This window comes from Rhineura floridana, chromosome 10 (assembly GCF_030035675.1).
Source record: "Rhineura floridana isolate rRhiFlo1 chromosome 10, rRhiFlo1.hap2, whole genome shotgun sequence".
NCBI lineage: Eukaryota > Metazoa > Chordata > Lepidosauria > Squamata > Rhineuridae > Rhineura > Rhineura floridana.
Window position 1 is genome coordinate 27,579,090 of NC_084489.1, and position 14,509 is coordinate 27,593,598.

The 14,509-nt window shown below is 40.9% G+C and overlaps 1 protein-coding gene across 4 annotated transcripts in view; it reads right to left on the reverse strand.

Annotated features, from left to right (window-relative positions):
* Positions 1 to 14,509, reverse strand: part of RBMS3 (RNA binding motif single stranded interacting protein 3) — a 734,215-nt gene that overhangs the window by 474,465 nt on the left and 245,241 nt on the right. For all 4 annotated transcript variants that reach the window (XM_061586167.1, XM_061586164.1, XM_061586166.1 and 1 more), the window contains one exon: positions 10,697 to 10,755. In XM_061586167.1, the coding sequence (XP_061442151.1) occupies positions 10,697 to 10,755 (59 nt within the window). The remainder of the gene's footprint in view (positions 1 to 10,696; positions 10,756 to 14,509) is intronic.

The window sequence follows — 14,509 nt, forward strand, 5'->3', positions numbered from 1 at the left end:
GGTACCAACTCATCAGGAAGCCCGGAGGACTGTTGTTAGATCTAGGGCCTTTTCTGTGGTGGCCCCCAAACTCTGGAACAGCTTACCTGAGGAGATACGCCTGGCGCCTACGGTACTTTCTTTTAGGCGCCAGGTTAAGACCTGGCTATACTCCCAGGCATTTTAATGTTTTTACGTTTAATTTTGTTAGTTAACTTGCTGCTATGTGTTATTGATTTTATTATATTATTGTATTTTAATCCAGTTTTGTACACCGCCCAGAGAGCTACTAGCTATGGGCGGTCTAGAAATGAAACGAAATAAATAAATAAATAAATAAATAAATCTTGAAAAGAAAAGTTCACAAAAAGAGCAATCAAAATGATAAAGGGGCTGAAGCAATGTGAAAAGGTTTACAAGGTTAGTTAGAAAAAAGGGGCAAGTAAGGGTAAACTTGATAGACAAATACAAGATTATGCATGGTGTGAAGAAAGTGGTTAGAAAGTGTTGGAAGATTCAGAACAGGCAAAAGGAGGTACCTATTCACCAGCACATACAGTGCCTTGCACAAATAATCAGACCCCTGACCAATGCTCTCATATTATATTATTATTATTACTGAATTACAAATGGTACACTGTAATTTCATTCTGTATGATATTTTATTTTGAAACACTGAAACTCAAAATCAATAATTGTAAGGTGACATTGGTTTTATGTTGTAAGAAACAAAAAACTGAAACATATTGCTTGCATAAGTATTCAACCTCTGCTGTGGAAGCTCCCAGTTTACACAGATGAAAGAAATTGCCCTATCGAGGACACAACTACCTTACCATTGGCCTCTACCTGTGAACCATTAAAGTTGCTGTCACATTGTCAGGATAAAAAACCCACTGGGGGTGGATCATTGGTCAGGCTGTGGATCTAAAGGAAAATGAAGACCAAAGAGCATTCTACAGAAGTGAGAGATAATGTAATAGAAATACATAGATTAGGAAAAGGGTAAAACATTAATATCCAAGTGTTTGGATATTCCAGTGCGCACAGTTGGATGAATAATCAGGAAGCTGCATCATACCACCCAGGCACTGCTAAGAAAAGGCCATCCCTCAAAAATTAGCACTTAGATCTCTCGGCGGCTTTTGATACTGTCGACCACAGTATCCTTTTGCATCGCCTGGAGGGATTGGGAATTGGAGGCACTGTATTACGGTGGTTCCGTTCCTTTCTCTCCGACAGGTACCAACAGGTAGCATTGGGGGAGGAGGTTTCAGACCCTTGGCCTCTCAATTGTGGTGTGCCACAGGGCTCTATCCTCTCTCCCATGCTATTTAATATTTATATGAAGCCGCTGGGGACAATCATTAGGAGATTTGGGCTGCAGTGTCACCAATATGCGGATGGCACTCAGCTCTATCTCTCGTTTAAATCTTCACCAGAGTTGGCTGTGGAGACTTTGTCCAAGTGCCTGGAATCTGTGAGTGGATGGATGGGAAGGAACAAGCTGAAGTTGAACCCCGATAAGACCGAGGTGCTATTCGTGGGGGATAAGAGAAGGTTGGGAGATGTTGACTTGAAGTTCAATGGGGTGAGTTTACCCCTGAAGGACCAGGTCCGCAGCCTTGGGGTTGTACTTGATTCCAGGCTGTCCATGGAGGCTCAGATTTTGGCAGTGAGCCGGGCAGCTTGGTATCAACTACACCTCATACGAAGGCTGCAACCCTACCTTCCTGTTCATCAGCTCCCACTGGTGGTACACGCCCTGGTCACCTCTCGATTAGATTACTGTAATGCGCTCTACGTGGGGTTACCCTTGAAAACGGTCCAGAAACTACAACTCATATGAAACGCGGCAGCTCGACTACTTATGAATAGTCGCCGCCGGGATCACATCACACCAGTGTTATCCAATCTACACTGGCTTCCAGTTGTTTTCCGGGCCCAATTCAAGGTGTTGGTATTAACCTTTAAATCCCTATACAGTCTTGGCCCAGTTTATCTAACGGAGCACCTTCAACGCCACCAATTATGCCGCCCGACAAGATCAGCCACACAGGGCCTTCTCTCAATCCCGCCGACAAAAACAGCTAGATTGGCAGGAACTAGAGAGAGGGCTTTCTCAGTGGCGGCCCCCACCCTTTGGAACTCCCTCCCACAAGATCTACGGCATGCCTCTTCCCTAAATGTATTCCGTAAAGCCTTAAAGACCTGGCTCTTTCAACAGGCCTTTGGGATTTCCGGGGAGGGTTAACTTTTATAACTGATATGCCTCCTACCCTGCACTAGTATTGTTATCGCTCCTGTATCGCTGCACTGTTCATATATTGTATTATTGTATTTTACTGTATGGTGTTTTAACCTTTGCATGTACGTCGCCTAGAGTGGCCATCGGCCAGATAAGCGACACATAAATTAAATTTTATTATTATTATAAACAAGGAGACTTGTGAGAGAAGCCACAGAGAGGCCAACAATCACGTTGAAGGTGCTACTGAGTTCAGTGGCTGGGAGTGGAGTAATGGTGCACCAGTCAACCATATTAAGAGCTCTGCATAATACTGGCCTGTATGGGTGGCAAGAAAGAAGCCGTTACTCAAAAAGCACTATCTGAAAGCACGTCTGGAGTTTGCCAGAAAGCAAGGTGGGAAAAGGTTTTGTTGTCAGTTGAGACCAAGATAGAGCTTTTTGGCCAAAACTCAAAGGGCTATGTATGTATGTATGATGCAAACCTAACACTGCCCATGCCTCAAGACACACAATCCCTACAGTGAAGTATGGTGGCGGCACCATCATGCTGTGGGGATGCTTCTCATCAGCAGGGACTGGGCTTCTTGTTAAAATTGAAGGTAGAATGGATGGAGCAAAATACAGGGAAATACTGCAAGAGAACCTGTTCAGTCCACTAAAAAACTGAAGCTTGGGAGGAAATTCACTTTCAGCAAGATAATGATCCCAAGACAAAGGCCAAAGCAACACTGGAGTGGCTCAAGAAGAAAAAGGTGAATGTCCTACAGTGACCCAGTCAAAGTCCTGATCTCAATCCCATTGAAAACCTGTCGTGCTCTTTGAAAATTGTGGTCCACAAGTGACGTCTAAATTACCTGAATGACCTAGAGCTAGTCTGCCAAGAAGAATGGGCCAAAATCCCTCTGACACTATATGCAAAGCTGGTACATACCTACCCCAAAAGACTTATAGCTGTTATTGCAGTGAAAGGTGGCTCTACCAAATATTAATGTGTGGGAATTGAACACTTATGCAAACAACATTTCAGTTTTTTATGTTTCTTACAAACATTTCCCAGCATAAAACCAATGACACCTTACAATAATTGATTTTGAGTTTCAGTGTTTCAAAATAAAATATAATACAGAACGAAATTACAATGTACCATTTGTAATTCAGTAATATGAGAGCATTGGTCAGGGATCTGATTACATTTGCAAGGCACTGTAGTTAAATTGTGGAACATGCTCCCACAAGATGTATTGACAGCCACCAACCTGGATGGCTTTAAAAGGGGATTAGATGAATTTGTGGAGAATAAGGCTATCGATGGCTACTCGCCATGATGACTGTGCATTACCTCCTGTATCTGAGGTGGTATGCTTCTTGGCCTTTTGGCTAAGATAAAGTGTAGTGTAGACTACTGATTGCTGGCAGTCACAAATGGGGAGAGTGCTGTTACACTCATGTTCTGCTTGCAGGCTTCCCCTTCTGGTTAGCCACAGGATGCTAGACTAGATGAGCCTTTAGCTTGAGATTCCCTACCCTCCTTTGCCTTGTAACCTTAGAAAGGAGACCCCACTGGTACAAGGGGGAGTAAAGAAATTAGTCTTCCCGCCTTCCCAGTAAGGACTTTCCCATACCCCTGTAATTAATTAAAGAAAAACAAGATTATGTAGCGGCATGCTATTTATTAACTAGTTTGGCCCTGAACACACATCACTCAGTCCACACTGGGTTGTTTTCCTTCTTTTAGGATTTCTTCCCCCCACCCCACAATTAGTTTTGTGCTTCTGCAAAACTTAGGGTTCCCCTGAGCCCACTGTTTTCTCTATCATGTGTATAGGTGGTGCCATTCTGTCTACAGAAGCAATGGCACACACAGGTTGCATATTATAATGATGCTCACAAGTGGCACCTCTTATCATTCTCCCATGTCACATCCATTTTGGTTCCTAATGCGATGTACAGGGCAATAGGAGTTCCTGATTATACCAGGGGAAAAAACTGGCATGCACACTATTAGAAAGAGCCTGCAAGGCCAGATGCAGAGGACAGTAATTCATGCTCTTGTGAAATGGGCTTGTATATTTTGGCAGATGAACAGTTTTGCATCCCATTTCTGTGAGGTATGGAAACTGTACACTGAAACGTCCACTACTAAGTCCCTCTACACATTTAGCTCTATCAAAAAAGGGGGAGGGGTGGAATTATATATGAAACCCAGCTGCAACTAGAATATGCTGTAGATTGAAGATGAGCATTTCTTGCCAATAAATTCTTCAGTCCCCCCCTCCGACATTTTATATTAGCAAAGAAAAAAACACAGATCATACACCCAGGAAACAGCAACAACAATCCCACCTCCCAACTTGGGGATTATATCTTCCTGAGCATTTTTTAATCTGACTGAATTGTGTGTCTGTTTTTCATTCTTCTCCACATGCAGTTTGTTCCTTGCTTTATTCAATGAGTTCGGGCTATTTTATCATGACAGCTCTTATTTTGTTTTACATAGTTCTTTTAGAGAATGTTTGCCTGATGCTGTTATGCATCAATTAGTACGCACACCACCAAAGGAAGAAATGTCTCAGATGGGAGGCAGATGAAGATATTTTAAGTCTGATGTCTCAATTCACATAACAACAACAACAACAACAACGATGATGATGATGATGATGATTGTGGCAATTATCCATGCAAGGTTTTCTCAAAAGTAAGGGCCACTGTGTTCAATGTGGGGCATGCATCCCTGTAGGGATGGGAAATTTGTTTTTGTTTCTCTCTGTTTCTCATTTTTCCAATCTTCAGTTCAGTACTCCACCTTTCCACATTAGTTTGCATTTTTTTTTTAGAAAAAAGTCCTCATGATAATTCATCAGCATTTTGGTGCAAATTTCTCCTCATAACCACATTTTCATATGCAATTATGCTTAATATACACATTTTTGCCTAACATAATGCATTTTGCATGTTATTTTCACTAACGTGTCATGCACACTTTACCCTAGTACATGAATTTTTGTACACGTTATTTGGCTGGAGAACTTCACTGCAAAATTCAGAGAAGTGCGAATTAGGTGGATGGCTGTGTTTCAGTTCTTGTATTGCTCCGGAAAGTGTGAATTAGGTAGGTTTGCCTTTAAACATGAACTGAACTGAATTTCTCCCTATCCTTACTTCCTGGTACATATGCATAGGACTGCAGCCTATAGTACTGATTTTGCTGTTGTCTTAGTTCACAGAGAATGAAGTTTACATCTACACCAAACATTTAAACCACTAAAGCTGCAATCCAATACATGTCTACTCAGAAGAAAGCGCCACTGGATTCAACAGGACTTACTCCCAGGTAAGTGTCTATTGGATTGCAGCCTAAGTCTGCTTGACAAGAGGCTGTGCTGTGAGCTCTGTCTTTAACCTTAAACTCCAGAGCAGAGCTTGGAAAAGTTCCTTTTTTGAACTACAACTTCCATCAGCTCAATCCAGTGGCCATGCTGGCTGGGCTGATGGAAGTTGTAGTTCAGAAAAGGAACTTTTCCAAGCTCTTCTCCAGAGCAAATGCCAATCTTGCTTCTGCCCAGTTGCTGTTGCTACCACCTCCTCCTCTAGCTGGGAAACAATGTACTCTACTGCCTCTCCACAGCTAGGAGGCAAAGATGGCAGCAGTAACAGCCAGGTAGATAGGCAAGCAGGGAGGCGCAATCATCATTCCATTCATTGGTTTGCTAGAGGCACATGTTTATATTAAAACAGAGCTCAGCATATGTTCACAGCATACCTTATAGGCTGTGTGGTGTAGTGTTCAGTTTATTGGACTAGGACCAGGGAGATTAAGATTCCCACTCAGCCATGAAGTCCATTGGGTGACCTGGGGCCAACCCAAAGCCTCTCAACCCTTCATAGGGTTGCTGTGAGGATACAATGGGAGGAAACCACATGCATTGCTTTGAGTTTCTTAAATGAAAAGCAGGATATAAATATAATAAGTAAAATTATTTATTTATTTAACCATTCATTCATTGAAGGTTAAATAACCCCACCTTTCATTCCTATAAAAAAACCTATAATAGATTCTACATTAATACAAAACACAAAAATATCATTTAAAAAACTATTTTCAATATGCAGAGCAATCTTACACATGTCTACCCAGAAATGTCCCATTGATTTCAGTTGAGCATAGAACTGCAGCCTTAAAGTAGAAAGCAGCCTAAAACCTGATTCAGATAACAGGAACAATACAAGCTAAAGAGCAGTACAATCCCATGACAACAGCAAAAGCAAACATTGCAGTCCATTGAAAGTGCAGGCAAAGAGCAGGTAATAGTTTTTATCTGATGCTTAAAATTTTGCAAGGTAAGTGCCAGCTGGGTGAACAGCACAGGAGAAAGAGTTCCATAGCTGGGGTTCTGCCACAGAAAAAGCAATATCCCCAGTCACCACCTGCCCCACTTCCACAAGATGAGCGCATCAGTGGTACAGTATTTTTTAAAGTGCAAGAGTTCATCATGACAGTCTTCATAGCCATGCCCCCAAGAAGAATCCAGGCAGTTCTGCTGATCTATTAAACAGTATACACACACTCACATATAGGAACAGCAGCAACAAATAGCATGACTTGTAATCCTGAGCATACAGCAGTAGCAGCACATAGCATGACTGCAATTTTATACATCACCTCTAGTGAACTCAGTGGTGCTTGCTTCTAGGTTTGACTTGTAAAACACATTGAGCTTTAACAAAAGATCTTCAGCCAGCTAAAATGCAATCTTTAGCTTTTAATTAGAAATGCAAACCATGTTGCAAAGAAGTGCTACTAGCATTTAAATTACTAATGTGAAATAGGAACACCATTAAAGAAAATAAAAGGATTTTCCAGCCTCTCCTTATTTTCCTCATTTTCTGACTTTCGCTGTGATTATCTCTCATAAACAAACTAGAAAGCCTCATTTTCACCTCATTCACTTGCCAGAACAAGAAGAGTCCGCCAATTATTCTGGTGCTTCAGCAGGACATAATTGTTGCTGATATTAAAAAAAAAAGACCAGGAGCTGTACTCCCGTTTTCCCTCCAGTACATCACTAGGAGCACCACCAAGCAAGATCTGTATGGTCAGGCAGTTTCTTAGGAGAATAGGTGTTTTTTTAAATATCCTCACACTGTCAATGATGTAAGAAAGAAGAGTGAGACCTTCTTTGAATGTGGCTCTGTATCAACACCAGCTAGACTATAATAACCTTGAGAAAAACCTTATTTAACTCGTGGGTGACTAGGCAATTGGGTGTTTGCATATGTGCTCCAGCTACTTGCTCTCAAGTGAACAAATGATCAGATGCTGTATGCTGGGGGTGGGGGGGTGGGAATTCTGTTTTGAAGTCTTTATATGCATAGCCATGGAAGTAGCCCTCTCATATCTTCACTAGAGAATTACATCATGATAACTGAAGTAATTTGGAAAGATTTCCAGTGGGGGAAAATGTGTGTAGGTAGTATAATGAGATCGAAAGGGGAGATAAGACAGTGAAACTAATATGAAATGTTATTCTAATCAGAAATGACAAGGCTATCAAAAGCGTTTCACTACACATAGTAACCTTTATGTCATTATCACCACTGGTCAGTCAACTTCCAATAAGGTTGCCTTTAAGCTGCTGAAGATGTTGGTGATTCTGTTATGATAATGTGTTTAAATATGAATGTGCTGATTTTGCAAGGGTGTGTTTGAGTAAATTAAACTTTTTTTTCTTTTCCCAACGATAGTAAGACAAAATTCTGATATAATGGCTGTTTTAATTGTCTTGCTTTTTATTATACTGTGATTAAGAAATCTCATTTGTGTAATTTATTATGTTTTAAAATAAACTTGTTTTAACATGTTTTTCCTTGAAACGTAGGGAATATTCTGTTTATTATGTATATTATATTTTTTCTTGTATTTCTTGTACTTAGTTCTATATGCAATGTTTATATTATGTTGAGACTAAAGAAGATGTTTTGGTCAGTTAACTGTATTTTATTGTTTTTTGTAGTTGTTGTTTTAAGATGTTTGGATTTATTGTACACCGCTTAGAGTTTTATTTAAATATAAGCGGTATATAAATGGACTAAATAAATAAATAGCAATAGATATATTATGCAAACTATGTCTCCAAATGTGAGCCTTCCTCATGTGTCTAATGAGGTGATCATGCAATTTAAATGACTAAAGAGATGGAACGGACTGTTAAACCTCTCTTCATCCCTACCTCCCAGATCTTGTTGGAACAACACGCATTGTCCCTGAACACTGGCCATGCTGGCCACTTGGGCTCATGGAAACTGCAGCCAACAACATTTAGGCCACCACATTGGTTGTAGTCCATCCTGCAAAGTCCTTTTCCCCCAACCAGGCACCAATTTTACAGTTGTGTGTTGGTGTGGGGCTGAAGCAAGAAAGTTGGGGGAGATTTCAGGACCCCACTGCCACACACCCCTTTGGCATTTTTCACTTGCACACCACCTCCCATTTTAGATATGATTTGGGCAGACCTGCATTTAAAGACAAAAGTCTGGTAACATCACATGTACTTTGGGGCTTAAACCCAGTGTTGTGTCAACCTCCAAAGCAAGAGAGGGCTTCCCAGCACCTTTAGCCCTCAGTCCTGTGGCCTGCAATGCCATACAAATGTATTCAACACACATTGAAACAGAGAAGCATGAGAAACGTAGTTCCCATGTTTCTTAAATTCAGGAGCCACTACTGCTGACACTAGGAATTATGGAAAGTACATTTCCCACACTAGTTTATATCAGTGGGCAATGTCATGAACACCTGTGAGATTCAAGGCCTGAGGCTATGGCTGCCCTCAAGCCCCCTGCAGTGCTGCTCCCCATTCCTTAAGTAAGGTAGGGGTTTGGGAAAGGGGGTGTACAGCAGCAAAGACAGTCAGGAAGAATCAAGTCCATTCCAAACCAGATCTGAACTGTAAAGGAGTCTGATTTGAAATGGTTGTGGTGGGGGTGAAAAATATGCAAATAGTTATTCTGAGCCCCACCTCCTCTTGATATTTGGCATCATAACTAGTAAAGACTATAATTCATACTTTGTCATTTTTGTCTCAGCAACAGTCCTTAGGAAGAAGATGAATGGTGGATATCAGTTGTGCAAAATAAGTATTTTATAGTATAGAGATGTGAGCTGCACTGCAAGAGTCTGAGCAACTCCCCACATCAAAGATGATGTATCAGGGAGCAATCCAAACCCAAAATCCACCAGGATGACTGGAGTTTAGAACAGGTGGATCTCTGGTTGAGCCAGGTAACCTGGGCTATGCCGGGGCTACACCAGTTGAAGTCCTTCATCCTGGCTCAGCTGGAGATACGCCGGTGTAAGTCCTCCATCCCACCTCAGCTGGGGTTTAGTTGGTTCTGTTGGGGCTCAGCCAGCTGAGTGGAAATCCTGAAAAAGGGGTGTTCTGAAAGAGTGGTGGCAGCATGGCATGCGTGGAATGGAGCAGGAGGAGACTTATCTCTATTCCAAACTCTGTTCAGCTCAGTCATGTGACCTAGTAACCCAGCAGAAGTTACACTGGCAAAAAGGCTGGTGTAAGTCAAACTCTATTTTAAAGTCTCCCCCCCCCGGCCAGACTTGGGCTGGCTCAGCTGGTAGTAGCCTCACTCCTGAACAGAGTTTGGAATAGGGATAAGTTACACAGGCATAATTTACCCCACCATAAATTAAACTGGCTTCCTATAGGTTGGATGACAAATTACAAATACCATTATTACCTGCTAGAACAGGAGTTTAACCTTTTTCAGACTGAGGGCACTTTTCCTCATGAGCAACCTTCCAGGGGCTGCATGCCAGCACCTTGGACAGCTCATTGAAACTGCAGACCAAAACCTGGAGTGGATTCACTTCCCTACTGACATTGGAGCCACAAGTCTCCACTGCATATAAGCATTATTTAAGTATGTAGGAAACTATACATACATCGTTTAAAGTATTAGCCATAAAATAAAAATAAACTGAAAGAGTTACATTGGCTCATTTTCATTTCACTATGCCACAATCTTAGAAGCAGTGTGGTGGACCACAGTTAATATTTTCTTGTAAGAATGGAACAGAAGATGTCAGAGCAAGAAAAGTGGAATGGAGCTTTGCTTGGGAAAGCTTTCCCAAGTTTCACAGTTTTACATAGGAAATCAATTTGCATCACCGATAATATTGTTCAAATCAGATGACACTATGTGGTTAGAAGGTAATTTACTTTGCTGCCGAAGCAATTTGATAGTTGTTCTGATTTGTGATTTTCATTTTGTTTGTTAATGAAAAAAATTAATGAGCAATGTTACTGGAAGTAGAACTTGAAGCACTGGCATTATTAAACATGTTTTCAATATATTGTACATTATGTTGATTGCACTGCCAGAGTATGAACCTTTGCAGCACAAACCAGTCAATCAACCTGATGTTGAATTTGCAGGGAGGACTTCTGGCACTTACCTTTGCACTGATTTGTGTTTTTGTCTAGAATTGCTTTTGTGGATACAATTTTTCCATATCTGAAAAACAAAAAAGTAAAAAAAGGCTGTTCATTTTATTGTTGTTTAAAACCTTATCCAGTTGTCAAGCATACTTAAAAGAGTCTTAAGTGCTCCTGAATAGTGCCGCACTAACAGTATTGAGTGCAACTCTTCATTCATGTTCTGCATGCTGTCTTTGCATTTCTGGTCTGACCTTCAAAAGCTACCCTTATGAAGGTGGTTAATTTTCTATGCTTGCTCTTTGATCATCAACAAAGAGACCAATTATGGTGGCAGCTTTTGGGATGTCAAAACAAATAAAGATGTTTTCTGAGTCTGTTGATTAGATCAGGTTAAACCTGTGCTTTTTCATTTGGTTAAATGAGATGAATGGGTGATTTTCCAAGACACAGAATGGACCACTCTGTAAAATTGGCAATCTAGTAGTGGAGCATATGGGAGACTTTCCATAGTCAACACAAGGGGATGCACATTTTCATAACATAGCACATATACTTTTGTGCAGTTGTGTATGGAGGGATTTTTAATCTGGAAAGAAAATGTAACCAAGGAAGGAGAACATTATAAAAGTGTATAAAATTATGACTGGTGTGAATGGAGAAATTGTTTTCTCTGTCTCTCATAATACTAGAACTTGGAGGGTTGCCAAACTGAATGTATTTACTTACATGCTACACACACAAAAAAGCTGTGCTCAAAATGGTACAATGAAAACAACAAATTAACAACAAATAGCTCAATAAATCTCAAAAATACACTTAAAGCCAGCCCTTACAAATAACAGCAACCATAAAATTATATCAGGAAACCTTTAGCCAGCACTAAAAGTTTAAATGGACACTGAAACACCAAGAGAAAAGCAGCCAGTGATAATTCTGATGGAAGTGAATTCCAGAATTCCACAAAGAGACCTTACATATTTTCCTTCTGGAAAAGAAGGGGCATGGAGCAGTGAGATACTATATGGGAGTGAACCCTGCTTAAGGTATATAGGCCCCAGACCAATGTATCAAATGTAGTGGCCTCCAAATGTTGCTTGACTTCAGCTCCTTATCCCTGGCCACAGGACATGTTGGCTGAGGTTGATGAAAGCTGAGGTCCAACAACATCTGGGAGGGCACCACACTGGCCACCCCTGCCCCCAACCATTTGGCAACTGAAAAGGCATTATCAGCACTTTAAATTGGATCTGGAAGCTAATAGGAGGCCATTGCAGTGGAGCCAGAATAAGCCCTGTCCCCGTCGAAAGGCAAGCATCCTGCATCAGCTCAAGTTTCCAAAAAAGGAAAAAGTATACTTCAGAATACTAAATGGTTGGAGTCAAACAACAAGGGAAAGCCAGTCTTGAAGTATTTGGCTGGGTCCTCCTAGAAACAATGCTAAAATAGATGGAATTTGGGTCCAATCCACTGGTGCTCTTACGTTCTTGGTAATATAATCCAATATACAAGTGCTCTAGAACTGTGCTCTCTATTATATATTCTACCTTAAAATAAGATATCCTACACAAAGGCAGTATATTTTATTGGGTTTAACTTCAAAGCTGTAAAGAGCACCCAAACAGAACTGAGTGCTCCATTCAGGTTGATCTGATGTTGTAATGGTTAGCATTTGTCTTCCCCCCCCCACTGATTAATATCTATAAGCAAGCAGGTTCAAATAATATAAAACTGGTATATATGTATTACATAAAATTCACAGGGTGATATATCCAATGTTAGTCATCCTTAGAGTAGACCCATTAAAATCCATGGACTTAAATCATTTAAGTAAATTGGTTCTAATGGGTCCATTGAGTACAGCTTAGTTAAATATCACCCATATGTTTTCAAATCACAAACGTTCAAGGTAAAGAATGAAAAGTTCTGTCTGTGATTGTGTAACATCCAGACAAACCTTCTACACATCAAGAGTTACTGCTCTCTTATTGCCCTGCTCTGGATCCATGTACTTTAATCACATCAGTGTATTTGGCCAATATGAGATCTTATGGACTGAACTGAAGTGAGAACTTGCTCCCTCTGGTCCGCTTCTGGGCTATATATTTAGACTTGGGCTGCTGCAACTGTGTCAGCACTGACAGCCATTGCTGAATTTCCCACCCACTAACTCCTGGGTTAGTGGCTGGTTGTCAGCTGCTGATTGACAGGGGTGGAAAGGAATTTTATGCTCATAGCTGCAATTGGCATGGGGGCTGAAAGGTTGTCACCTTCTCCATAGCAAGGATGGGGTTATTTTGTTTGTTATCTTCCTTACATCTGTAACCATGCCTCAGGTTTGTCACAACTGTCTTCAGTGAGGCGAGGACACTAGGCAGGATACATATCCTACTAGGGGAATCCCAATAAGGAGTCTTGGGTAGAGTTGCTGCAAGGACTCAGCCACAGCTCAGGGGGATGTGGCTATCACTCCCAAACCCAGCTTGCAGTAAGGGCCCATGGGATTGGCCTGCACCATGGTAGGTATAAGCCTGGCAGCTCCCTCAGGGTTGCCCAGCAGGCAGGCTAGGAAAGACATCAGCCACTAGGTGGGTAAGCCAGATAACAGGATCCTTGCCCTATGTTATGCAAACTCCTGATATGCTGTAACCAAAAAAGTTGTGGCCATGTTTAACCTACAGGCATTCCAGTGTGTTCATTGCTCCCAATCAATAAGCCTCATGCATCTGGTGTACAAGTATACCAAGAAAATGATTCCAAATCCCTGTTAACATCAATACAAGACTTAAATGTTACCACAATGAAATATTAGAATTAATAGAAGATAGTTTTTCCCCCCTAAATGAAGGATGCTTATTCCCTGCACCAGCTCATGGGCTGAAGCAGTAACTGGCCTGATCTTTCCTATACTGCAGCACCACCCATATAACAGAGGAGGAACTGCTGCTCACCAGCCCAGCCATAGAGGATGACCACAGGAACCAATAGGGTCCTGGAGAACTCCAGATCAGTGTCACCCAGGTTTGCTTCTTCAGTGTGAGAACTCATCCAACTGATCAGACATGCAGACTCCTTTGCCTGGCCTTGCTTCGTCTCCTTGATCTGGAAGCTGACCACCCATCTGACTTCCCTGCTCAACTTGAGAGTCATCTTGCTTCTGGTGGTGCCACAGTTCAGGATTTTGCATGATTTATTTTTATTTTTTATTTTATTACTGTATTTTATTTTACTTCACTTCTGTAGTCTACTGGCAATTTACAAGTCTCTTCTACAGCAAATATTATTACTAAAATATGTAGTACAATTGAGGATTTGTATTATCTTAAATAATTATTTACAATAATTATAAAAAATCCATGCTTGCCCTGATATTTCACATTAAAAGTTAATATATGGAACACGGCTTACTGAAGCAATATTCTTCAGTCACCAAAGTTTGATTGATGTCTTGTTCAGAAATGTCATGGGGGAAGGTTGTTGTTGATTTTTAATCTGGTTATGCTACTGATATAAGAGTAATTAGATTTTCAAGGCCTCTAACAAGTTAAGCAATTTGGAAATAAAAATAAAAGTCCAATGCCTTGGCAAAGAAGCACAGAAATATATGTTGGTTACATGGGAAAGGAGAATACTCTGCAATAATCACCAACAAGAAGATTGAAAGAAGATCGAAACATCTTAATGGCATGGCATGTGGCAACATATGCATTTTTTTAAAAAATGGCTGGGTGAATAACAGTGCATTCACACAATGAGCTGGGCAACATGCACAGGTTATGCAAAGAAGAGCTGTTTTAAGATAATTTCTAGAAATTAAGAAAGATGAGGTTTCT